Here is a 27,124-nt window from a genome sequence, read left to right as displayed (position 1 = left end):
TGTGGCATGCTAGACTCCTCTGTCCATGGGATTCTCCAGGCAAGAATACTGGAGTGGGTTGTCATGCCCTCCTCCAGGGGATCGTCGTGATCCGTGATTGAACCCATGCCTCCTGCACCTCTTGCACTGCAGGTGGACTCTTTACTGCTGAGCCACTGGGGAAGACCCACACTATGCTACTAAATATAATGAATTTCTAATTTGTGTCTTCAGTTGATTTAGAATTTTATGTAGGATCTTCTCAAATTAAGCACAGTACATTATGCTTTATGATATCTTTGAGGAAAGTTTAAGTTTAATCACTGCCTTTCTCCAAAATTCTTACTTTCAAAGTTAAAAAAAAAAAAAAAAAAAAACAGGGTTAGAGGCAACACAAACTACCCCTGTGTTTAAAAAAACTAACCAAAGTTTGCAGAGGTTGAAAGGTTACCAATATGCTGAAATAACTTCCTCAAAGGTATCAGAAAGTCTGTTAAAAAGAGCATGCAAAAATTCATATGTGAACAAATGAATGTGAGAAAACTAATTAGACATATTTTCAGAATCAAGCCACCGTGGGTATCCTTGTTTCTAAGAGATTTGAACAAAAGCTTATTTCTCCTAAACCCCACCCTCAGGGCCTGTGCCCCATAAGCTTGTGAGAGACTGCCACTGGTTTAAGTGCCACCTGTTGGGTCTACACTGCATCCTAGAAAGTGAAAGTGAAGTCGCTCAGTCGAGTCCGACTCTTTGCGATCCCATGCACTGCAGCCTACCAGGCTCCTCTGTCCATGGGATTTTCCAGGCAAGAGTGCTGGAGTGGGGTGCCATTTCCTTCTCCAGAAGGAAAAGTACCTAGAAAAGTACCTGTGTTTATGATGCCAGAAAATTCAACACACTGCAGTTTGTCTGCTCGGCACCACTTGAGATCGGCATTACATTTTCTTCCCATCACAGCAAAGCATGTTGGACACTGATAGCCATTGGACTGGAATTTATTAACATCCTTCTCATCGAAGTCATTTACTTTAATCTCCCAGGAGACTGTATAAAAAATAAAAGAAAGAAAACTGGCTGGTTATTTACCACTGGCAGGCAAATGAACCCATGCTCATGGAGCAAAATTAGAGTTCGATGTGCCCCATTCACCCTCCCCAGTACCTTACCCAAGCATTTTGTGTGTGACATTTAACGCTGGAATTACCACAAAGATTCCTACCTTTATGGAGCTTACATTCTGATGGAGAAGGCAGACAGAAACAACACAGTATGTCAAGTGATGATAAATACTAGTGAGAAAACAGAACAGGACAGGAAGGGCAGGGTGTGGTTGCAATTTATAGCATGGTTTGGGAAGTTCTCACTGAAAGAGAAACTTTTTTGAATGGAGTCCTAAAAGAGATCTTCTTCCAAATACCTGTACAGAATAATTTAAGTCTTACAAATAAAGGGTACAGGATGTTCAATGAAGGGGCCGACAAGAGGGAGCCTTAACTCCTGCATTCTCTGCCTTTGGGGCTTGATAACATCATAGTGAACTGAAGTCCACTGACCAGCCCCTGTACCTCTATCCAAGTGTCCCCACTACCAGTACTGTTAAGAACAAAGACTAGATCTGGCTGCCCCAGTGAAAGATGTGCAGCAGAGCAGGGAATAGAAGAAATGATGGATGAAGAAGCAGAAACCTGTGGAAAGTAAGAGCACATTGAAAAAAGGGAGTACAAGTCAGTATTTATCAGCAAAACTTTCTCAGACTACTGAAAGGTGGTTTCAAATTAGTTAGCTTCCCGCTCCAATAGGACCTCCCCTCTGCTGACTCTGCCAATCCCCACAGGAAGAGTAGTGTGATACCAGGGGGACATGCCCACTTGGAGCCTGCATCAGATCAGATCAGATCAGTCGCTCAGTTGTGTCCGACTCTTTGCGACCCCATGAACCGCAGCACGCCAGGCCTCCCTGTCCATCACAAACTCCCGGAGTTCACTCAGACTCACGTCCATCAAGTCAGTGATGCCATCCAGCCATCTCATCCTCTGTCATCCCCTTCTCCTCCTGCCCCCAATCCCTCCCAGCATCACAGTCTTTTCCAATGAGTCAACTCTTCGCATGAGGTGGCCAAAGTACTGGAGTTTCAGCTTTAGCATCATTCCTTCCAAAGAAATCCCAGGGCTGATATCCTTCAGAATGGACTGGTTGGATCTCCTTGCAGTCCAAGGGATTCTCATGAGTCTTCTCCAACACCACAGTTCAAAAGCATCAATTCTGCAGTGCTCAGCCTTCTTCACAGTCCAACTCTCACATCCATACATGACCAGAGGAAAAACCATAGCCTTGACTAGACAGACCTTTGTTGGCAAAGTAATGTCTCTGCTTTTGAACATGCTATCTAGGTTGGTCATAACTTTCCTTCCAAGAAGTAAGTGTCTTTTAATTTCATGGCTGCAGCCACCATCTGCAGTGATTTTGGAGCCCAGAAAAATAAAATCTGACACTGTTTCCACTGTTTCCCCATCTATTTCCCATGAAGTGGTGGGACCAGATGCCATGATCTTCGTTTTCTGAATGTTGAGCTTTAAGCCAACTTTTTCACTCTCCACTTTCACTTTCATCAAGAGGCTTTTGAATTCCTCTTCACTTTCTGCCATAAGGGTGGTGTCATCTGCATATCTGAGGTTATTGATATTTCTCCCGGCAATCTTGATTCCAGTTTGTGTTTCTTCCAGTCCAGCGTTTCTCATGATGTACTCTGCATAGAAGTTAAATAAACAGGGTGACAATATACAGCCTTGACGAACTCCTTTTCCTATTTGGAGCCAGTCTGTTGTTCCATGTCCAGTTCTAACTGTTGCTTCCTGACCTGCATACAAATTTCTCAAGAGGGAGATCAGGTGGTCTGGTATTCCCATCTCTTGAAGAATTTTCCACAGTTTATTGTGGAGCCTGCATACCCTCCCCTCATCCTTCCTGGATATCAACACTCCTGAAATTTCTTGCTCAAGTACCACAAGCAGTTTGCAGAGCAGGTGGAATGGGGGAGCTTGGACTTGAAAACGTGTGTGTCAGTGAAGGGGAAGGTGGGGTGGTGAGAGGAAGTGGGCTGGAGACCAGGGTGGGAATCTTTCAGTGCTGGCATTCCCTGGCATGGAATCCCAAGGAGTGTGAAAATCCCAGGCATTTTAGGTCATTCTGAAGGTATGTTTGTGCAGTATAACAAAGATTCCATCTACACCTTTTTGTTTTTAGCCTAATGTGTACCTTTTAAATATTGAGCCATACTGCCCTGGGTGCTGCAAACGTGAGGGCAGCAAGCCTTCCATCCTGGGCAAGAGCAGGGGTTGGGGAGTTGGCTTCTAGGGGCTGAGAGTCACATGTTGCCATACAAAGAGGAAGAAGCAGAATCCAGATTAAAACCCTTTGAGATACTAAACGATCTAGCAATTTCACTTCTATTTCCAAAGAAAACAAAAACACTAATATGAAAAGATATATGCACCCCTGTTACTGCAGCATTACTTACAAAATCAATTAAAATAAATAAATTTATATTAAAAAAGATATGGGAGCAATCTAAATATTAATAGATGAATGGATAAAGATGCATTATATATATATATATACACAATGGAATATTAGCAGTAGGAAAGAATGCCATTTTCAACAACATAGATGGATCTAGAGTGTATTATGTTAAGTTAAATAATTCAGCAAGAAACATACAAATATCATATGATTTAACTCATGCAGAATCTAAAAAACAAATGAACAAGCATAGCAAAATAAACAGATTTATAAATTCAGAAAACAAGTGGTTGGAGGGGAGGGGTGTAGGAGGATGAGTGAAATAGATAAGGGAGATTCGGAAGTACAAACTTTCAGTTACACAATAAACTGGTCAAAGGGATGAAATGTATAGCATGGGAAATATAATCAATAAAATTGAAGTAACTTTGTATGGTGACATATGGTAACTAGATGTATCATGCTCATTTTGTAATGTATTAGAAATATCAAATCACTCTGTTGCATACCTGGAACTAACAGTGCTAGAAGTCAATTATACTTCAATTAAAAAAATAAAAAAACCAACACTGTTACATTACTAGTAACTAAAATCCAAAAAACAAAACAAAACAAAACATAAAACCTTGAAATTTAAGGTTTTTAAGGGTAACCTGGCCTGCTTTACCTAGAGAGTCTTGTTTGATGGAGCACATACAGAAAGACAAAATTAATTAAAAAAAATCAAGCAAACTATAAAAATTTTAAGTCATTAAAAAGGTTTTCCAATTCATAGTTTTTCACCAATATGTCTCATATGCCCCTTTCTCTCTTTCCAAACTCTTTTACACCCCACTCTGATTGAAGCTACTTTGTCCAGGGTGTCTATTTAAATTTAGTTAAAATTTAAAAAATTAATAGTTTGGCTCCACCTGTTTCATTTCAAATGCTCAATAACCACATGTGGCTAGTGACCACTGTCCTGAACAGTGTAGACACAGACATATTGCTCACTGCAGAATATACTACTGGACAGCACTGCTCTAGAGTCTTTCATGGTAAGACGAACACAAATTGAAAATTGAAACTAAAGCATGTTGGTGAGAGTTTGAGCAACAGGCATTATCTGTTTCTAATGAGTAAATTAGTATAATTTCTTTAAAGGGCAACTTGATAATATAGAATAAAAATTTAGATCCCACACTCTTTGATCCAGCAATTCCTAGGTATTTTCCTACATGTGTAATTGTACCAAGTCATTTACTGAAGTATTCCCTGTGATAATAAATGCTTAAGTGTCTGAAATGCTCATGGTTACATGGATTCTGGCATGTCCATGAGATGGATATATACAGAATATGTTGTTCTAACATGCACTGTTATGAAAAGCTCTCCAAGGTGTACCTTTAAGGGAAGATGTAGAATGCTAGGTATAAAATGTTACCATGGGAAAAAAAAGGTACATTTGAATATGTTTATAAATACATGAACCATCTTTGGAATGGTAAACATGAAAGGGATAACTGGTTATCCACAGCTCCAAAGATCTGATCTGGGGGTCTACAGAGGAGAAGATGATACAGTCTCTATCCTATACCTTTTTCATTTTATACCATGGGCATATATTATTTATTTGAAAAGCTATCTAATTAAAAACAAATAAATATAAGTAAATAAAAACAATGGGAAATAATAGAAAAGATGGGTCCTAAAGTTTGCTTTTGTCCCTTAAAAAAAGGCCTGGAAAAAACCAAACATTCATAGGCAAAATTCCTGAATAGACATTTTTTCTAAAGAACATAAACAAATTGCCAACAGGACTGAAATGATGCACAATATTTAGTCATTAGGGAAATGCAAATCACAACCACAGTATTTCACCTTACACCTGACAGAATGCTCATCATAAAGAAGACGAGAGATAACAAATGCTGGTGAGGATGTGGAGAAAAGAGACTATAAACTGGCATAGCCACAATGGAAAACAGTATGGAGGATCCTCAAAAAGTTAAATACAGTACCTCTGTATTTAGTCCAGCAATTTTACTTCTGGGAATACATTCAAAGGAAATGAAAACATTAAAAAACAAACAAACAAACAAAAAAACGATAGCTGCACCCCTATGTTCACAACATTATTCCTAACAGCCAAGAATGGAAGCAACCTAAGTTTCCATCAATAGATGAATGAATAAAGAAACTGTGAGATCCCTCTCTCTTTATATGTGTGTGTGTGTGTGTATAGATATCATCCATAAAAACTAAGGAAATTCTGCTATTTGTGGAAACATAGATGGGCCTTGAGAACATTATGCTATGTAAAGTAAGCCAGACAGAGAGATAAATACTGTATGATCTCACTTATATGCGGAATCTAAAACAAATCCATAGAGAAAGCAATCAGCCTTGTGGTTACCAGAGGTAATGGAGAGGGGCACTGGGAAAATGTGGTCAAAAGGCACAAATTCTCAGTGATAAGAAAAAAGTACGAGGGACATAATACAACATGATGCCTATAGTTAACACTGAAAGTTAGGAGAGTAAATCCTGAGTTCTCATCACAAGGGAAAAACTGAACGTACTCAGTAATTATTCCACAATAAATGTAAGTCAAACCATTATGTTGCACACCTTAAATTTATACAGTGATGTACAGTGATGTATGTTAATTCTATATTAATAAAACCAGGAAAAAGGCTTAGAGAACATTCAAGAAAACTTCATTATAAATCATAACCACAAAACAAGCTCTGACTAGCAGAGTAAACGAGGGCAATTTTGAAGAAAAATGGTCACCAGGTTAAGTGTGGCAGTATTACTTCTTCCTTTCCCCTTGAAGTTGCCCTTGAGCCTCCTTGTGCCCTCTGGTGCCCAAAGCAATGATATCGGAACTGGAAGAAATACTGGAGTGGGTTGCCATGCCCTCCTCCCACAGGGATCAAATCAATGCAGGGATGTATCCTGCATTGCTGGCAGATTCTTTACCCACTGGGCCACCCAGGAAGCACACACTAGAGGCATGTGCGTGAGGGCTAAGTCACTTCAGTCATGTCTGACTCTCTGTGACCCTATGGCCTGTAGCCTGCCATGCTCCTCCCTCCATGGGATTCTCCAGGCAAGAACACTGGAGTGTGTTGCCATGCCCTTCTCCAGGGGATCTTCCCAACACAGGGATCAAACCCATATCTCTCATGTCTCCTGCATTGGCATGCGAGTTCTTTACCATTAGCCCCACCTAGGAAGCCCCGTGGATGGGCTCAATTATTTGCCTGAGGCCAGGCAGTAAGGAGAGACTTCCCTGGTGGCTCAGATGGTAAAGCGTCTGCCTACAATGTGGGAGACCCAGGTTCGATCCCTGGGTTGGGAAGATCCTCTGGAGAAGGAAATGGCAACCCACTCCAGTACTCTTGCCTGGAAAATCCCATGGACGGAGGAGTGTGGTAGGCTACAGTCCATGGGGTCACAAAGAGTCGGACAAGACTGAGTGACTTCAGGCAGTAAGGAGTTGGAGTTGATTTGAATTGACACTCAGGACTCTTTCCCAACACTGGTCAGTACATTGTAAGACCTATGAGGGCAGGAATGATGCCTGTATAATCACTGCAGATGTCCATGGCGAGCACAACACCCACAAGGAAAGTGTCACTGAGGTCTGCGGAAGAATAAGGGTGGGAATGCAGGGATGAGCGCATTAATGAGAGAATGCAAAGAGGAATACAGAGGATAATTCAGCTAGGATTACAGGAATGTGGGTGGGGATGTGGTGATGAGAGAATTTGGCTAGGGACAAACCCTGTACACTTACCTGTGAGGAAAGGTGCCAAGGCCAGGCTACAGGCCAAGAGGAGGCTGCTGGGAGCTGCTTGTTGCATGGCTGATGCCTTGTCCCTTTCTCTCTGAAAGACAGAAGCTAGTCAGCCCAGGTCCACAGGAAGAAATACCCAGTCTGTCCAGGATCGACCTCCCATAGGAATAGCCTTTCTGCCACTTGTGAACCCCTCCTGAGGCCCTACTTGCTGGGTGGGCCACTGTGAGCTTGGCCTTTGGAGGCACCTGGTATTCAGAAGTGGTCTGGGGCTCCTTCCGGCTTGTCCGCTACTTTCTACAGGGTTCCGGGAGCAAGTGGGCTGTGTCTAGCTCCCTGGTGTGTTGTGTGGCCAGGCAAGTTGCCACACATGTATTATCTAGCACCTGCACCCGGGAACACAGCTCTTCCTTGAGTGGGCCGGAGAGTACTGCGCAAGCGCAGGGGCGGGGGGGCGGGGGGCGGTGGGGGTCTCTGCTTCCTAATTGGCCCATCCCTATTGGTCCCTCCTCTTGCTCATTTCACACTCCGCGGGAGCGCTGGCCAACGAGATTCTAGGGCCTCAGAGGCTCACGTGACTGGAAAAAGCCTGATGGGCTGTTTCCATGGTGCAGAGAATTGAGAGAAATGAGTCAAGCTGAGTTACCGCCTTTCCTAGTTGTTTGATGTTCACTCACATACCCGATTAAAGATGTCTTACGGTGGCTGATCCTCTTACCTGTCAACTCTAAACATCTCTGCTCCATCTCTTCAAAACAGAAAGCAAAGCAATTGTTACTAGGGGCTAGGGCTGGGGGGCGGAGAGAGGAGGAAAGGGGTAGTTGTTCAATGGATTGTAGAGGTCCAGTTTTGCGATATGAAGAATTTATAGTGATCTGTTGCACAATGCGGAGAAGGCAATGGCACCCCACTCCAATACTCTTGCCTGGAAAATCCCATGGACGGAGGAGCCTGGTGAGCTGCGTGTGGTCCATGGGGTTCCTAAGAGTCGGACACGACTGAGCAACTTCACTTTCACTTTTCACTTTCATGCTTTGGAGAAGGAAATGGCAACCCACTCCAGTGTTCTTGCCTGGAGAATCCCAGGGACGGGAGAGCCTGGTGGGCTGCCGTCTCTGGGGTCTCACAGAGTCGGACACGACTGAAGTGACTTAGCAGTAGCAGCAGTTGCACAATGATGTGACTATAGTTAACACTATTGCATTATGCACTTAATAATTACAATGGGAAATTTTATGGCTTTTCAAAACCACAATTAAAAAAAAAAAAAACTACTCCCTTGACATTTACATTGACTTCATTCTTTGTGATAAGTTTACTAGCTACCAGGTCAGTTCTGACCACTCTTAAGAATTTTTGGAAATAATTTTATTTATTTATTTATTTTTGAGGGTTCTGGGTCTCTGTTGCTGGGGGTGCTTTTCTTTACTTGTGGTGAGCAGGGGGCTTCTCTTTTTGCAGAGCACAGAGTCTAGTGCTGATTCAATAGTTGTGGTGCATGGGCTTAGTTGCTCCGTAGCATATGGGATTTTCTTGGATCAGGGATTGAACCTGTGTCTCCTGCACTGGCAGTTGGATTCTTTGCCACCAAGCCACCAGGGAAGCCCTCATTAAATGTTTTGACTCTTGGTTTATAATTTTCCTTGCTATAGCCCTGTGCAAAAGAACTTTTAGTCACAACAAAAAATGATCTATATCTGTGTTAGTATAGTACTGTGATGGGTTGGATGGTGGCCCTAAAGTTATATCCATATCTTAATCTTTAACCTGTGAATATTGCCTTAGATGGCAAAAGATTTGATTGAGTTGGGGATCTTGAGACCTTTTCCCTAGATTATCTTGGTGGCTCTTAATATGTATTCTTAGAAGAGAGAAGCAGGAGGAGTTTTGAGATAGACTCACAGAGGAGAAGACTCAGGAGACCAGGAGTATGAGACTATGGAAGCAGAGGTTGGACTGATGTGATCACAAGGAATTCTGACAGCCACTACAAGCAGGAAGAGGCAAGGAACAGACACTCCCCACGAGTATCTGGAGAAAGGGTAGCTCTGCCAACACCTGATTTCAGAACAATGAGGGAATACATTTCTGTTGTTTTGAGCCATTCATTTTGGTAGTTTGTTACAGAAGCCCTAGGTAACGAGTAGAAGTGGCCCCCCTCTACTCTGGAGGTGATTGTACACTTGGAATGTGGCTAGTTAGGCGGGAAATTGGAATGTTAACTTAAAGTACTTTAAACTCAAATAGCCCAAACCCCAGAGCTATCAGATTGCTCTCCTCTGCATTTTGCCTGCCCTGCACTCCCACACAACCACAGAATAGGATTCTTAACTCCTAGACAGATGTCCCTGAGTGGAGTCTGCCATTACTTATGCTCTAACTTCAGTTCCTTCCAACACTTTCACTTCTGCTTCCACTGCAGTTTACCCAGGCCTGTAGTTTCTCAACTTCTTTCCATCATTGCCCTTCTACAAGGGCCTTTTTAGACCCCTTTTCTTCCTATTGGCTCCTCTGTTGTGAAATTTTAATACCACTGTTATATTGCTTATTTGTACATAATAGTGTGTGGCCCCGAGGGCCACACACTATTGTGATATATAAGATTTCTTCCCCCTTCCTCAAAAATGCTCCAATTACAAAACTTAAAAATTTGAAGATCTTACTGGTGATATGGCCACCATTGATAATGTATGTCCTAGCCCAGTGACTCTCAGCTGGTGGTGAATGTATTCCCCAGAGACATTTGGCAGTGTACCAAGACATTTCTGGCTGACACAACTGGGGGTGCTACTGGTGTCTAGAGGTCAGATACCAGAGCTGCAGAGCATGCTGAACAATGCACGGGGTTTGTCTCCCTCGCCGCCACAACAAAGAATTATCTGACCTAAAATGTTAATGGTGCTGAGGCTGAGAAACTTTGCTAGACTCAGAAACTAGATAACTAAGGATAACCCTGTAGCCCCACATAGTTATGTTTCTTGATTTGAGTAGGAACTCCGGGACATATCACCAAACAAAGAATTATTAAAGAAGTTGGGAGAAGAGTGACACTTGGGAGAAATTTATATGAAGTTTGAAGTGAAGCACAACTATATGTAAACAGATCCTTGTCAGGTTTGGACTGTGAGGTGGACCGCCGAAATGACAAAGTTAAGATAGACGTGAATGCCTAAAATCTCATATCTGCACCTTTGCTCCTAGGTTGGAGATTAAGGATATTTGTCTGCAAAGTGACTTAGATTTTTAAAGGCAAGTTTCTCACTAAGAAAGCAATAGTCATTCAACTTTATCACTGAAGAGATAAAAAGTTTATTCCTACCCCAGGAGAAATGTTTCCTGTTAACTTTGCACCTGGTATTTATCTATGTCTTCTTTCCCAGCCTGATGAATGGTGGGAAGATTTTTCAAGCTCCATTAATGCTTCAACTGCTATAAACACACCTTTCTATCACGTTCCACGGGGAGTTCTTATCTTTCCAAATCATTGCTGATCAAGTTTAGAGTCTAGTTCTTGTCTCTTTAGTGGCTCACACCTTTACTGCTTTAGTTCTCTTGTCAGGTGACCTGCCAACATCTGCCTCTGGAATCATACAGGCACTAGAGTAGGGCTAGCAAAAACAAAACCAAAAAGCAAGCAAGCAAGCAAACAGAAGAACAAAATGGAAACCAAAAATGAACTCTCATATCTGTAGCTATATGCTACAATAAACTTATTATACTTATTTGAGCGCCAAGCTTAATTTGGCAATCTTTTTACTCCTTCTATTCTATCTTGGTCTGAGAAATCTCCCTGCCCAAAAGACTTAGCTACCTGTTATGAGACTTATCGATTAATTCATTTGTTCCATTCAGTCTTCAAATATGTGCTAACTTCTAACTATGTGTCAGATCTGATGGTGGTGTGAAGAAATTAAGTGCATACTATTTCTATCCTCAAGGAACTTAGAGTCCAGTAAGAGACTGGAGTTCAACAATTATAAGATATAGCAACACACACTGTGTATATACCTGATCAGGCTGGTTTCCTGTCTAAATTACCAGTAATAGAATATGCATCAGTCAAAATGGGTCAGGTTTTGCTGTAGTAACAAACTCCACGATTTTCAGTAGCTTAACACCACGGACATATAATTTTATTTCTAATTATACTCCTTGTTGCCATGGAGTGGCAGGAAGCTCTGTCTCAAATTGAGCTTCCTCAGTCACTGCAGCAGGGGAAAGACAATGTGGCAAATCTTATACCACACAAATACAAAGGATCAAACAGACTACTGCAAGTAACTATATGCCCATAAAATGGACAACCTGGAAGAAGTGAACACATTTTTAGAAAGGTACAATCTCCCAAGACTGAACCAGGAAGAAATAGAAAATATGTACAGGCCAATCACAAGTACTACGTCCAGTACCAGATGGCTCCTTAGGAGGGTTATATCAAACATCTAGATAAGAGTTAATACACATCCTTCTGACACTGTTCCAAAAAATTGCAGAGGGAGGAAAACTCCCAAACTCATTCTTTGAGATCACCATTATCCTCATACCAAGCTCAGATAGAGATACCACATAAAAGAAAAGTATAGGTCAATATCACTGATGAACATAGATGCAAAAATCCTCAACAAAATAGCAGCAAACAGAATCCAACAACATGTTAAAAGGATAAAACATCATATTCAAGTGGGATTTATTCAAGGGATGTGAGGATATACACAAATCAATCATTGGATTGATTCTTAAATGTCCCCCCAGATCACATTCTAATGGGTATATGGAGAAGGAAATGGCAACCTATTCCAGTATTTTTGCCTGGAGAATCCCCATGGACAGAGGAGCCTGGCATGCTGCAGTCCATGGGGTCTCGAAGAGTCGGACATGACTGAGCGACTTCACTTTCACTTTTCACTTTCATGCACTGGAGAAGGAAATGGCAACCCACTCCAGTATTCCTGCCTAGAGAATCCCAGGGATGGGAGCCTGGTGGGCTGCCGTCTATGGGGTCGCACAGAATCAGACACAACTTATGTGACTTAGTAGCAACTTCAGGGGGCTGGAGCAGAGTAATCCTAGCATGTGCCTTGAAGGAGAGGAATTTCTGTGAAAAGGTTTAAGGTTTAATACAGACTAATATTTAGCAACATCAATAACTGTTTGAGCACTTGGACACTTTCTTGTTTCTTTTTTCTGGTAAGAATAAAAGCTTTTAACTTTGTCTAAAATTTTTTTTTTCTTTTCTTTTTTATTTTTAACTTTAAAGTACTCTATTGGTTTTGCCATACATCAACATGAATCCACCACAGGTATGCACGTGTTCCCCATCCTGAACCCTCCTCCCTCCTCCCTCCCCTTACCATCCCTCTGGGTCGTCCCAGTGCACCAGCTCCAAGCATCCAGTATTGTGCATTGAACCTGGACTGGCGATTCGTTTCATATATGATATTATACATGTTTCAATGCCATTCTCCCAAATCATCCTACCCTCTCCCTCTCCTACAGAGTCCAAAAGACTGTTCTCTACATGAGTGTCTCTTTTGCTGTCTCGTATACAGTGTTATTGTTACCATCTTTCTAAATTCCATATATATGCGTTAGTATACTGTATTGGTGTTAGTAGATGAATGGATAAGAAAGCTGTGGTACATATACACAATGGAGTATTACTCAGCCATTAAAAATAATGCATTTGAATCAGTTCTAATGAGGTGGATGAAACTGGAGCCTATTATACAGAGTGAAGTAAGCCAGAAAAAATTTTTTTAATAATGAGACTACATAAAGTGATAAGTAAAGAGACAGAACAGCACCTTACAAAGGAGACAATACAAAATGTCTAGGGATCAAGACCATCCCCGTGGAAAAGAAATGCAAAAAAGCAAAATGGCTGTCTGGGGAGGCCTTACAAATAGCTGTGAAAAGAAGAGAAGTGAAAAGCAAAGGAGAAAAGGAAAGATATAAGCATCTGAATGCAGAGTTCCAAAGAATAGCAAGAAGAGATAAGAAAGCCTTCTTCAGCGATCAATGCAAAGAAATAGAGGAAAACAACAGAATGGGAAAGACTAGAGATCTCTTCAAGAAAATTAGAAACAACAAGGGGACATTTCATGCAAAGATGGGCTCGATAAAGGACAGAAATGGTATGGACCTAACAGAAGCAGAAGATATTAAGAAGAGATGGTAAGAATAAACAGAAGAACTGTACAAAAAAGATCTTCACGACTGAGATAATCACGATGCTGTGATCACTGACCTAGAGCCAGACATCCTGGAATGTGAAGTCAAGTAGGCCTTAGAAAGCATCACTACGAATAAAGCTAGTGGAGGTGATGGAATTCCAGTGGAGCTATTTCAAATCTTGAAAGATGATGCTGTGAAAGTGCTGCACTCAATATGCCAGCAAATTTGGAAAACTCAGCAGTGGCCACAGGACTGGAAAAGGTCAGTTTTCATTCCAATCCCAAAGAAAGGCAATGCCAAAGAATGCTCAAACTACCGCACAGTTGCACTTACCTCACACGCTAGTAAAGTAATGCTCAAAATTCTCCAAGCCAGGCTTCAGCAATATGTGAACCGTGAACTTCCTGATGTTCAAGCTGGTTTTAGAAAAGGAAGAGGAACCAGAGATCAAATTGCCAACATCCGCTGGATCATGGAAAAAGCAAGAGAGTTCCAGAAAAACATCTATTTCTGCTTTATTGACTATGCCAAAGCCTTTGACTGTGTGGATCACAATAAACTGTGGAAAATTCTGAAAGAGATGGGAATACCAGACCACCTGATCTGCCTCTTGAGAAATTTGTATGCAGGTCAAGAAGCAACAGTTAGAACTGGACATGGAACAACAGACTGGTTCCAAATAGGAAAAGGAGTTCATCAAGGCTGTATATTGTCACCCTGTTTATTTAACTTCTATGCAGAGTACATCATGAGAAACGCTGGACTGGAAGAAACACAAGCTGGAATCAAGATTGCCGGGAGAAATATCAATAACCTCAGACATGCAGATGACACCACCCTTATGGCAGAAAGTGAAGAGGAACTAAAAAGCCTCTTGATGAAAGTGAAAGTGGAGAGTGAAAAAGTTGGCTTAAAGCTCAACATTCAGAAAATGAAGATCATGGCATCTGGTCCCATCAGTTCATGGCAAATAGATGGGGAAACAGTGGAAACTGTCAGACTTTATTTTTTTGGGCTCCAAAATCACTGCAGATGGTGATTGCAGCCATGAAATTAAAAGACGCTTACTCCTTGGAAGGAAAGTTATGACCAACCTAGATAGCATATTGAAAAGCAGAGACATTACTTTGCCAACAAAGGTTCGTCTAGTCAAGGCTATGGTTTTTCCAGTGGTCATGTATGGATGTGAGAGTTGGACTGTGAAGAAGGCTGAGTGCTGAAGATTTGATGCTTTTGAACTGTGGTGTTGGAGAAGACTCTTGAGAGTCCCTTGGACTGCAAGGAGATCCAACCAGTCCATTCTGAAGGAGATCAGCCCTGGGATTTCTTCGGGAGGAATGATGCTAAAGCTGAAACTCCAGTACTTTGGCCACCTCATGTGAAGAGTTGACTCACTGGAAAAGACTCTGATGCTGGGAGGGATTGAGGGCAGGAGGAGAAGGGGACGACAGAGGATGAGATGGCTGGATGGCATCACTGACTTGATGGCCATGAGTCTGGGTGAACTCCGGGAGTTGGTGATGGACAGGGAGGCCTGGCGTGCTGCGATTCATGGGGTTGCAAAGAGTCAGACACGATTGAACGACTGAAGTGAACTGAACTGATGGGACCAGGTGCCATGATCTTTTGAATAAATAGTCCAAAATTAAAGAAATAAAATAATTGATGAGGAAGTTGACTTAGAAGTGAAAAAAAGTGGTGAAGGTCACAGAGGGAACAGTCAAAGATCTTCTGAGATTGCCTTGTCACAGCGGAGAGCAAGAAAGGGAGAGACACAGCTGGCTATATCACTACTTCCCTGTCCCAGGTGTGTGCTTTCCTGCACCCGATGGCAAGGAGGTAGTCTGTAGGCACACTGCCAAAGTGACCAAGGGAATGAGAGTATCTGTGAGAAAATAGCTGGAAAAGGCCCTGCAGGGAGGTGTGGGTGATGTCCTAGGCTTGGGTAGATTAGGGGTGGAGTATCCGAAAGTATAGAAATCCTGCCCCTCCATCTGCCTATTGAGTATAGTCTCCCAGGTCTCTCTCCAGATAAAGAAGGGAGAAAGAAAGGCTGGAAAGGATCCTTGGAGTAAATGCCTCACGTGGAGTTATCAGACCTTTGATGGGATACCAGTTTTCAGCTCAAACCTCGGGGCTGCTACTATTGGGGGAAAAGCAGTGAGAATTACCTGTTGAGGGCAGGTCCTTTTACACTGATTGATAAGGATGAGAAAATGCCAGCTGGTAGGAAATTGGAGAATCTTTATGTCTGAACATTTTGAGGTGAAGTGTGGGGACCTGCTCAGAAACTGAGTTGATATGAAGATTATTTTAAGCTGAAGATATTTGACATTAACAGATTCAAAGAAAGAAACCTTCTCAGAGCTTCATTTATCTTACTAAAAGCAACAACTTCTGAGAAATGAGGCTACCATCAATTCTTTCTTTGGGGGTAGGCCTACTCTTAGGAAGAAGCTGAGAGGAAAAGTACTATAAATCACCTCTCCAGAGGAATATCAAGGCTATGAAGAAGATGGAAAGACTACTTACAATTGCATAAACAAACATTATCCTCAAAAAACTAAAAATAGAACTACTATATGATCCAGCAATCACAATTCTGGACATTCCCAAAGGAAATGAAATTAGTGTCTTGAAGAGGTATATGTACTCCCATGTTCACTATAGCCAAGATATGGAAACAATGCAAGTGTCCATCCATGCAGGAGAGAATGAAGAAAATGTGATTATCTATCTATGTATCTATCTATCACCTATCTAGTGAGTGATCTATTTATCATCCATCTGTTATCTATTATATGTGTATATAAGTATATGACCTATCATCTATCTGAGATATATATCTAAAAGCTTTATCTATCTAGGTCTCTATCTATGGGCTTCCCAGGTGACTTAGTGGTAAAGAATCCGCCTGCCAATGCAAGAGATGCAGGAGACACAGGTTTGATCCTTTGGTTGGGAAGATCCCCTGGAGAAGGAAATGGCAACTGACTCCAGTATTCTTGCCTGGGAAATCCCATGGGAAGAGGAGCCTAGTAGGCTACAGTGCATAGGGTTGCAAAGAGTTGGACATGACTGAGCACACATGCACATACATAACACACATAACAAGATCCCTATCTAGATTATGTTTCTTATTATTTCTTCTGCTTCCTAAGTATAGGACTTATGACAAAGGATGCTTGGCATTTCTCATGTCTAATAGAGCTAGGCTTTCCCATGTCATTTGCCAAATAGTTCCTGCTGAGTCAGTTTTAAAATCTTCCCATTTTCATGTTTTCATATTCTATTAAAAGGAAAAAGCTAGTAGCTTACATCATAAATTGGAAATTCTATGATGTGTACTTTCTTAAATGCCAGTTCTAATTGGAGTTTGCCATTTTTTTCCATGTGGAGATCAAATTCTCAAAACTACTTATAGTCCTCATGTTGTATTCTGGTGTGTACATTTTGGTGTGTTTAACCTAGTTTTTCAGAAAATATTTCTTTTCCTCGCATTCCAGCAGTATGGGGCTACACAGCCATTCCTGCCACACCATGAAAAAAGTCAACTCTTCCTGTCACTTTTGTGGTGTGAAATGTTGTTAATTAGAATTAGATTCACTGCAAGTGCCAGAAAACACAGTGGTTGATCAACACCATGATTTCAGAAACTCAATTTCCTTCCTTTATTGCTGTTCTGACATTCTCATTTCCTGGCTTCTGCCTTATATTCCAAGATGTCCACTGAAGCTTCATTTGTTATGACTTCATGTCAGCCAGAAGGAATGTGTGGTGGGGTGGAGAGGAATGTGACACAGCCCTTACATCTGAGGATCCTGCTGAATGGCTACATTTGTGCTTAAGGGCCACCATTCAGAGCTTAGGTACATAGCCATACCTAGCTGCATTGATAACTGGGAAATGTATTCTAGGCAGTGTCTGCTCAGTTGAAATTGGGGTATATTTACAAAGAAGAAGGTCAAACTTTATATCTTAATATAGCTTGCTCTCTGTAGCACAGGAAGAAATGAGTAGACAGTTTATCTTCCACTTGTCAGTTTTCAAAACTTGCCTATCTATTTGATGAGTGAGAGGTCAGACATATCAATAGCTGCAAATTATGGCTTTCTCCTTTGCTTGGGCAAGCACTAAGGAGTTAAAGATCATGCTTATAACGTACAGGGTTGGGAAATGTGGTGAAGAAGGGGATCCTGTTCTGGAATTCTGTGGTTGGATGAGATTATGAGATGTTTGCCTGCATATAATCCTTTGGAATAGAACTCACTCTCCCCTTAGTTAATTTCTTCTTGAGAAGCAAATGTGGTTAAAATGTTTGGGTGGAAACGTACTTCTCAATGATGTTCTTATCTCCCCCCCAACTTTTCTAATGAGTAATTTATAATTAGTTAAGCCATGATTCAGGATTCCAGGGTGGGGATCACCATGTACTTAGGTTTCCCTTTACCACACTGGGGGAAGGATGGAGGACAGAGGAAGTGGGATGGAGCCAGGTAACATCTTCCCAGGAAACATGCTTTCTGTCTGCCAGTCATTCCAGGCTGATACCCAGGATATGGGGCAGAAGGACTTTTACACATGCAGGTACCATTAGCACATGACACTTCTCTCTCCTGCTTTAGCAGTCTTTGCCTTCTCATAGCAGTGGAAGTCAGGTAGTTCTGGTCTGATCCTGGTGGGGGAAGCAACTGACAAAAGGAACAGTCTGGTAGTTGATTCTGGTCTTGATTTCTTCTGCTATACTGCTCACTCCTACTAAAAGATGTCCCTGAAGCTGCTGGAAGCACAATGTGATCCTCACTGTGTATGACCAGAAGTGGAAGAAAAGGCTGGACTTTTTTCAATTTTTATTATCCAGCTTCGGTATAAAGGATGTAGATTGGGCTTTCAGGATGGATTTCTGGCCTCTGAAGACTTTTAGAGATGTCTTAAAATACATAGAGTGATTGGTGGCATCTCTTATGACAGTTGCATTATATAAGCAAAGATTTATGGTGGCAAAGTATGGTCTAATTTGGAGGTACAAGACTGCAAATCAGTCTCTATCCCTTCCTACCTCCCTGCCTTCCTGCTGCTTTCCCTCCTTTCTGCTTGTATTCTTCTTCTTTTCTTTCTTTTTGATACTTATTGAGGCATTATAATGTGCCAGGTGCAAAGTTAGGCACTGTGGTGAAGTCATGGAGACTCCCTGATCTCATGTACTGTGAAGAGACAAACTTAATCGAAGAAATAAAGGCTAGGAAGGATATGGGACATATCTAAAAGAACTTGACTTAGTTTGGAATTATGGAGAAGAATTCCTTGAAGAGATGATACCTGGGCTAAGGAAGGAAGGATTCTAAGCATAGAGGAGAAAGCAGCATCCCAGGCAGAGGAATAGCTCTGGAAATGACCTGGAAGGAAGAAGGAGCAGAGGAGCAGGATTAAGGATAAAGAAACATGAGATGAAGCCAAGACCACCAGACTGTCCAGGGCTTTGTAAGCAATGGGAAAGATTATTTATTTTACCTGAGTGCATTAATTCATTCACATAGTGATTATTCAATATTTAATAAATGCCAACTATGTGTCAAGTGCAAAAAGAACATTTGTTCTCATGGAGCTTACCTTATAGTTGAAGACAGATGGTAAAAAATATATGTATGTAAAAATATATCATGTATCAGATGATGACATGTGAAGGAACAATGGCAATTGCTAAAACAATTTAAGGGGAGGTTATGGGGTGAAGTCGGTGGCATGGGGTTAGATTTGTGTTTAGAAATCTCGTTGGCTACATCTCGAGGAAAAAAACCTGTGATTTTGTACATGAGGTGTTTAAGAATGGGGGCAAGGAGACCTGCTTGGAAATTCCTGACTCATCTACATATCTTTAGACTACGGTAGTGGTAGCTGCAACCCTAAGGGAATACACCTTGTGGGAAGGTAAGCATTTACAGTCAAATGCACTGTCCTGAGGACTTTGTGAGAGACTGAATGAGTGGCGATGCACACCTACCGACCTGGTGAGACATTCGCTCAATTACCTGACATGAAAGTGAGATCATGACTTTATGTCTTGGCATGATGAATTTGAGGTACCTTTGAAACATCCAGTGGGGTGTAATATGGAGTTGGGTGTGAAAAGTCTTGTAGGAGATATCTGGCTAGCTTATAAATATATGACTGAGTTTGGTGTCAGGTGGTAACTGAAGTCATGGCCATGAATTAGAGTGATAAGAGAGGGTGTGGATTGAGAAGGGGTAGGCACCAGGTTCTGAGGCACTCATCACTTAATAGGAAGCGGTGGGCCAGAAGAGAGATTTTCAAGGAGGAACCAACAACAGTGTCAACATTGGTTAAGGCAAGAAAATGTTCTTTAGCTTTATCTGTTGATTCAACAGGTATTTATTGATGGATCCTGTGCCCGTCATTCTTCTAGAATCAGAATTAAGAATCAAAGCCTCTGTACTCCCATACATTCTAAAGGGAAAAAGAAGTATGGAATACACAAATGAAGTTAGAAAAAGATGATGGAGTGGGAATGACATTTTGGACAGGGTGGCTGGTGTAGGAATCCCTAAAAGGTCACATTTGAGCAGCTCCTAAATGAAGTGAAGGCAGAAACCATGCAAAAATATAGGGGGAAGTGCCCAGGCATTGAGATCTCTGCGTTGAAGGACCCTTAGGTGGGATTGTGCTTAGGAATTTTGGGCAACAGCCAGAGAGTTATTGTGGCTGGAGAAGAATAAAGGAGATGTTTGGGGAAATAGCCAGCAATGAAGGCCCTTTGAAGAGAAGGGAAGCCCTTGGACACTCAGTGACATGGAGATGATGAGTTATTGCTGCTTCAGACAAGGGATGGATGGAGAAGCTGGCCTGGAGTTTGTTGAGGTGGGGAAGGTGAGCGGAGAGTGTACACAAACTATCTGGACATCTCTTTGAAGTGTGGGAGCTGGAAGGGAATGAGGAGAGCACCTTTCACTTCTCTGTATGTGGATTTGAGACTGCTCATTCTGGAACGCAATCCTAGAATGGGCATTTGGAGCTACAGGCTCATCTTAGAGGTGAGGCTCCTTCTCTCCTGGGTCTTAAACAGTCCTACCTACCCCACACTTCCCTATAACCTTCTTCATTGCTCCTGTTACTTCCTTGTTCCTGAGGCTGTAGATGACAGGATTCAACATGGGTGTGAGGACTGTATAGAAGACAGATACTACGTCATCCTGGCCAGGAGAGTGGTAAGATGCAGGTAACATGTAAGTGTAGACAAGGGGCCCATAGAAGAGGTTGACGACTGCCAAGTGGGAGGAGCAGGTGGCTAGGGCCTTCTTACGCCCCTCCACAGAGTGCATCCGGAGTACAGCTGCGAGGATTAAGGCATAGGAGGTGGTGATGAAGGCAATGGGCACCAGGAGGACCACCACACCCGTCACAAAGAGCACCTGCTCATAGGCAGCCGTGTCAGCACAGGCCAACCTCAACAGTGAAGGCACCTCGCAGAAGAAGTGTGCAATCTTCTGTGAGCCGCAGTAGGGGAACTGCAGGGTCAGCACAGTCTGGATGGAGGCGTTGAGTGACCCTCCCAGCCAGGAGGCAGCCACCAGGAGCAGGCAGGTCTGGCGACTCATGAGCAGTGGGTAGCGCAGAGGATTACAGATGGCCACGTAGCGGTCATAGGCCATGAGGGCCAGCAGAATGCACTCTGTAGCCCCCAGGAACATGAAGAAAAACATTTGTGCCCCACAGCCTCCAAATGAGATGCTTATCCATCCAAAGAGGAAGCCTGCTATCATCTTGGGAACAGTGACTGAGGTGAAGAAGATGTCCAAGAAGGATAGCTGGCTGAGGAGGAAGTACATGGGTGTGTGGAGCCGGGCATCTGCCCAGATCAGGAGGACCATGGCAGTGTTGCCAGCCATGGCGAGTGTGTAGATGACCACCACCATGCTGAAGAGGAACAAGTGCATCCGGCTCTCATTAAAAAGGCTGGTGAGAACAAAGCTAGTGGAGGAGGAATGGTTCCAGGTCCTTCTGACTGCCTCCTGCTGAACTTCACTGTGGGGAGGAAAGTGAACCGGCTCACCAAGGACTCAGAAGCGTCCACTCTGAGTCAGAGAGAAGGTGATAGATGAAGAGCAGAAAGTGACTGGCAAGGCTGGCTAAGGGGCTGTGGGAGTTCTTCCTAACAGTCTTGCAGATTGCTATAGGGTCGACATTTTTTCACAATGAAAAACTACTATAACAGGCATGGTATTCAGCCAAAGCAGTGTTCAGAGGGGAACTTACACTCAAAATGCAAATGTTATAAAAGAGGAAAGACAAACCAATGACCAAAGTTTCCATCTCAAAAAGTTAGAAAAGGAACCACAGTGCACTAGAACACCTTATGTTTTTATAAAAATATACTTAGCATCCTTAGCAATATTTCCAGTGAATAAATAGGCACACAGGAAAAAAATTATAAAAAGGAAACATTTACTCTAATGCTTAGTCTGAGGAGTAGATCCACACCTATATGAATTATATGGTTCAAAATTCTTATTTTCTGCCTGCCAATGTAGGAGATGTAGGATACACGAGTTTGATCCCTGTGTTGAAAAGTTCCCCTGGAGGGAGAAATGGCAACTCACTCCAATATTTTTGCCTGAAAACCCCCAATGGACGGAGAAGCCTAGGAAGTACAGTCCCTGCGGTGGCAAAGAGTCAAACACGACTGAGTGACTGAGCACACACACACATTTTTATGTACTTGGGTATCCATGTGATGCATTTCTCTTAGAGATAGACGAGAGCCTGTGACTGTGGCAGACAAAGTGTGCTTTATCAGCTAGCAGAGCCATGCATGGCCATGTTTCTCTTGTCACTTTGTCCCTCAGGAGTCCCAGATACATTCATTGTATTCAGAGCTTATAATCGTTTTTTACATGGGTTTCTGGAAGTATGTTGTTCTCATCTTCATAACTGTCACCTCGTTTAAATGGTTTCCCTATAGCTAAGTCTTATTATCTTAGTAAGAAGATCCCTTTTAAATTTTTGATAGTAAATGGTCTTCGCGCTAAGTATAAACCTGTAGATGCCATGGTAGGAGTAAGTAAATCAGTTTCAATGTTTCTCTTAGGAAGGCTCTGAGGCTTTAAAGTTCTCTCTTGTTAAATTACATTTATTCAGGCAAAGTCAATTTCAGTCAATGTCAAGCTATGATGGCAAAGATGTCATCCTAAGGCAATTTTAAAAAGTGTAGACAAGGGTCAAACTCAGACTGCTTATTCTGCTATAAGTGAGCCTGCAGGGAGCTGCCCACCAGACAAATTACTTGAAATTTTGAGTTTTTCTGGATTCTTAGTTCCAAATGTCCCAAATCCTAGGAAATGACTTGAATTCTGGCTTGTATCTCCAGTCTTGAGTTTGATAGCAAGTGACTTAAATGAAGAGATTGAAAGGAAATGAATTGAACTGCCTACTGTCCTATTATGAGCTAAGAATATGGGAGAATTTTGGAGCTGGTGGACACCACTGGGTCACCAAGACTGGGCTGGAGGCACCACAAATTTCAGAGGCATGCCAGAGATGTGACAAATTATAGCCTTTATTTGTATGTCCTTCAGAATCACTAGCAGGGCTGTACAATCTATTACAAATTTACAAGTTTACAAATTAAGGGCAAGCAGTAATTTACAATGCGTGGGTTCCCAATGTGTCCCAAGTCCCCTTAGTCGTGTCCCTTTGCAACCCCATCGACTGTAGCCCACCAGGCTCCTCTGTTCATGAGATTTTCCAGGCAAGAATACTGGAGTGGGTTGCCATGCCCTTCTCCAGGGGATCTTCCTGACCCAGGGATCGAAACTGCATCTCATGTCTCCTGTATTGGCAGGCAGCTTCTTTACTGTTAGGGTCACCTGGGAAGCCCATATAATCTATGGTAAATCTGTATGTCCTGTTTTCCTGAATCTAATCCCTGGGAATGGGCCCTGAGCACCTGTGCTTCTGAAACCTCCCAGGCTACTCTGATGTGTGATCTGAGTTGAGACCCACTGCCCACATCTCATGGTTAAATGTGTAAAGGAACTTAGAAGACACAGCTTGCCTTGGGTCTCACTGTATATCACAAGGAAAGCCTTTCCTCAGTGTTCGTGCTGGCTCATCCTGCTAAACCATAGGGCTCTTCTAATCTATGGCTTTAGATTTCCACCATTTCCAGGCTGCTTACACTGGACACACACAGATCCCTTGCAGTTGAATCAAATATACTCAGAGTATAGCAGGTCTTGCTCCCACAGCCTGTCTCTGAAGCTGAACATGAGAAGTTAACACTGTTAAACCCAAACAGTCAAGATGAGCTTTTAGTTAAGATATAACACACTGCATCTATTTTCTCTGTTTTACAATGCTTTGTTTTCTTGATGGCTCACAGGACAGGAAGAACTGCTCCTCTTGAGGGTTAGCCAATTCTTATACATAGTAAACATCTTGCCTGGGAGAATGAATCTGATGTGAAAACCAACCATCTGCCTCCAAATATCAGGATTCTGGAGTCCAGGACACTATTCCTACGACCTGAATCACCATCGGGCCATGTCCCAGACAATGAGAGATTACCCCTGTCGCCCAGAGCCTCCTGATATTACTATTCAAGGTAATCCTACACTTTCTCAGTTGCTTACCCTGCCTCACTCAATTCTTCCCACAAAACCCAGTGAACGCATAAGGCTTTGACTTATGCATTCCTCTCACTCCTCCTGCCTTCTGACCAACCTTAGTTCTTTCCTGCATGGTCTTATATAGTGTGGCATTTTCTCTCCCCATGGGAACTGTGAAAAACAATCTTTTCAATGGCGATGATCTCCTGATCTGTTCTTCCCACCATTCCTTCAATAAAAGTAAGATCTCAGGTATATTTAAAAAATTCCCTTAAAGAGTGTTTTCTCATGTTGTCCCTGTTTTGGCATCTTGCAGGCACAGCTTGCATTGTTTGGCATCTCACATGGCTCAGCCTCCATAGATTTTACAGCTGTAAAACATTCCCATTTTTGCAATGGGAAAGCAGCATGAGCCTTGGTCAATATATTTTTTATTTTCTAGGTCAGATCCCAACTTTTTCTCAGTGTTCTAGAGTAGGCTTTCTCAACCTGGGCACAACTGGCACTTTAAGGCGGTCACTGCTGAGGGAGGGTGCTGTCTTATGCAGTACAGGGCACTTAGCAGTATCCTGGACTCTTCCATTAGATGCCAGAAGCATTTGCTCTCCGTTGTGGCAAACAATAGTGCAGACATTGCGAAACTGTCCCCGGTTGGGAAACTCAGCACTAAAATTCTACTATCAGTTACCTTTCTTTCCATTCCCGCCCATTCCTCTAAGGCAAATGAAAAATAAGAACTCACATGTGTAGAACCTGCAATAATGCAGATATGATAGAATGTCTTTTGCAGGTTTTACCCAGTTTAAGCCATTGTGCTTAAGGAATTAGTCTCTGAAGTCAGGCAGCTTAGTCCCAAGCTTCAACTCCACCATTTCCTAGCCCTGTGACTTGGACAAGCTACTCAGCCTTAGGCTCCTTATCTCAAAAATTGTTGGAACTATTGAGAGTTTTAAATAATTAGTACACATTTAGTGCTCTTTGGTAATAGTCTTGGCATTAATAGCAGCTGAAACTTAAATAGCACATTCTTTCTGCCTATTACAATTTTTATAACCTTATCTTCCTGTAAAATGGATCATAAAACTCAGTTCTCAGGGTTATTTCAAAATGTTGAGTAAGAAAAATGTTGAGAGTGTGTCTTTTGCATAATACATATTCAATAAATGTTAGAACTCTTCCTTTCCTCACTTAAGCAAATTAGTTTTGCAAAATAATCACATAGTCAATACATGTACCTGCAAAGAGCCGCTAGTCTCTTCCACTTGGAGATTTACTTTCCAAGGTTTTCCTCTCAGAAACCTTGGAGGGGGTTCTGTTTGTTGTGATAGGATGGGCTTCTTCACTGCACACAGAATCTCCCATCTTGGTTGAGAGTTACCTGTAGTGACTGACTCTGTCCTTTCCTTCTTTGCACAGAATGTGGTTCACTATCGGCAATGTTTGTAGGATGTGTGGTGAGTATCTGAAAGAAACACACACTTATCCACAAAACACTATTACCTCTATGGCCTTCCTTTGGCACAGCCATCTGAATTTAGTGTCTGCTCTGTGGGGCTGTGCATGAGTACCTGCACCCAGAGATGCTTCTTTGGTTGTCCTGACACTGTTCATTATTTTTTTCATGACTGTTTCTCAGTATTGACACAGATATCTGCAATGCAGTGTACGCAGTGAATGTGTGATGTGTGTGTGTCTCAGAATAATTCAGGGTGATTCTTTTTCTTTCAAGCTGTTCCATGGAGGAAGAGGATATTATTTTTCTATTCTTTCATCTTCTAGCTTACCTAGATCTGAAGTAGCACCCAGCAAACATTAAAGAATTACCACAATGAACAACAACAAAGAAATCCTCAGTGTAAATGGTCATTTCATGGTGTTGGCTAAATATAGCCTAAGGCTTTGTTTTCTCCCTTATGATTTTTCTGCACTGATATGATTTTTTTTATTCCCTTGCAGTGTGACTGATTTTTCTTTTTCTTTTTATAAAGAACAGTCCTGGATTTTACAATTTAAGAGGTCTCATTTTTGGAGATGAGTGGTGTAAACAAACAAACAAACAAAAACAACTTCCAGTTAGAGATTTTAAATGCTGCAAAGTTTTACATGAAGGGAGTTGTAGAATTGCCTTTTATCACTTATGGGGCTGCATAAATGGAGGTAAAAGTTTTAAATTACTTCCCCACCTCTCCATCTCCCATTTCATCCCCCTACTCACCTCACATTGTCCCAATCTGCAGTTTCCATCAGGAGTCTCAGTCTCTTGTTGACTTTTTTCCTCCCTAGGCTCCAGGCTGAGGTTCAGAAACCAGGGCAGGTCCTTTGTGGAGTCCACCTAGAGAATCTGAAAGCTGAAGCTTGAAATCCACCTCCTTTCAACAGGGCATGCCAAAAGGCTTCCTGCTTGCCCCCTAGAGCCCTGTCTTTGCAAAACTTATCATATCGACCTTTACCATGATTAGTGTGAGCTGTTGCCTGTTCCTAGTGCTCCTTCCAGTTTCAGAGTGCCATGACTGGAAAGCTTTTGTAACTACATTTGCCCCATTTTCTCATCCACAGATGCAAGGATTGCACAGTCCGACGTAGGCCCATTCTCCTGATTTAGCTGTGCTGTTGAGACTTGTAGGATGTATGTCCTGAGAAGATATAAACTGCTTAACCCCACATTACAAAGAAGGTAATGATATTTAGAGTAATGGTTTCCAAATCTGTCTACACATCAAAATTATCTGGGTAGCTTCAAAATACCAGTGCCTGTGCCTCATCCCCAGAAGTGGAGATTGATTTGGTCTGGAATACAGCTGGATTGTTGGAAGGTGGTGGCTCAGAGGGTAAAGCCTGAAATGTGGGAGACCTGGGTTCAATCTCTGGGTCGGGAAGATCCCCTAGAGAAGGAACTGGCAACCCACTCCAGTATTCTTGCCTGGAGAATCCCATGGATGGTGGAACCTGGTGGGCTACAGTCCATGGGGTCACAAAGAGACATGACTGAGCGACTTCACTTTCACTTTGAATAAAATACTTTAAATAATACTTTCCAGGTGTTTCT

General features: G+C 42.3%; 1 protein-coding gene across 1 annotated transcript; it reads right to left on the bottom strand.

Annotated features, from left to right (window-relative positions):
- Positions 1–20,244: 20,244 nt before the first annotated feature.
- Positions 20,245–26,322, bottom strand: LOC133252133 (olfactory receptor 2Z1-like). The gene is made up of 2 exons (XM_061424848.1): positions 26,294–26,322; positions 20,245–21,496 (listed from the first exon to the last, which is right to left on the bottom strand). The coding sequence occupies exons 1-2, from the start codon at positions 26,320–26,322 to the stop codon at positions 20,530–20,532; spliced, it is 996 nt and encodes a 331-aa protein (XP_061280832.1). The 3' UTR covers positions 20,245–20,529.
- Positions 26,323–27,124: the final 802 nt, after the last annotated feature.

The sequence above is a fragment of the Bos javanicus genome, chromosome 7 (genome assembly GCF_032452875.1).
Source record: "Bos javanicus breed banteng chromosome 7, ARS-OSU_banteng_1.0, whole genome shotgun sequence".
Taxonomy (NCBI): domain Eukaryota; kingdom Metazoa; phylum Chordata; class Mammalia; order Artiodactyla; family Bovidae; genus Bos; species Bos javanicus.
Note: the sequence above shows the minus strand (reverse complement) of the source record. Positions and strands in the feature narration are given on the sequence as shown.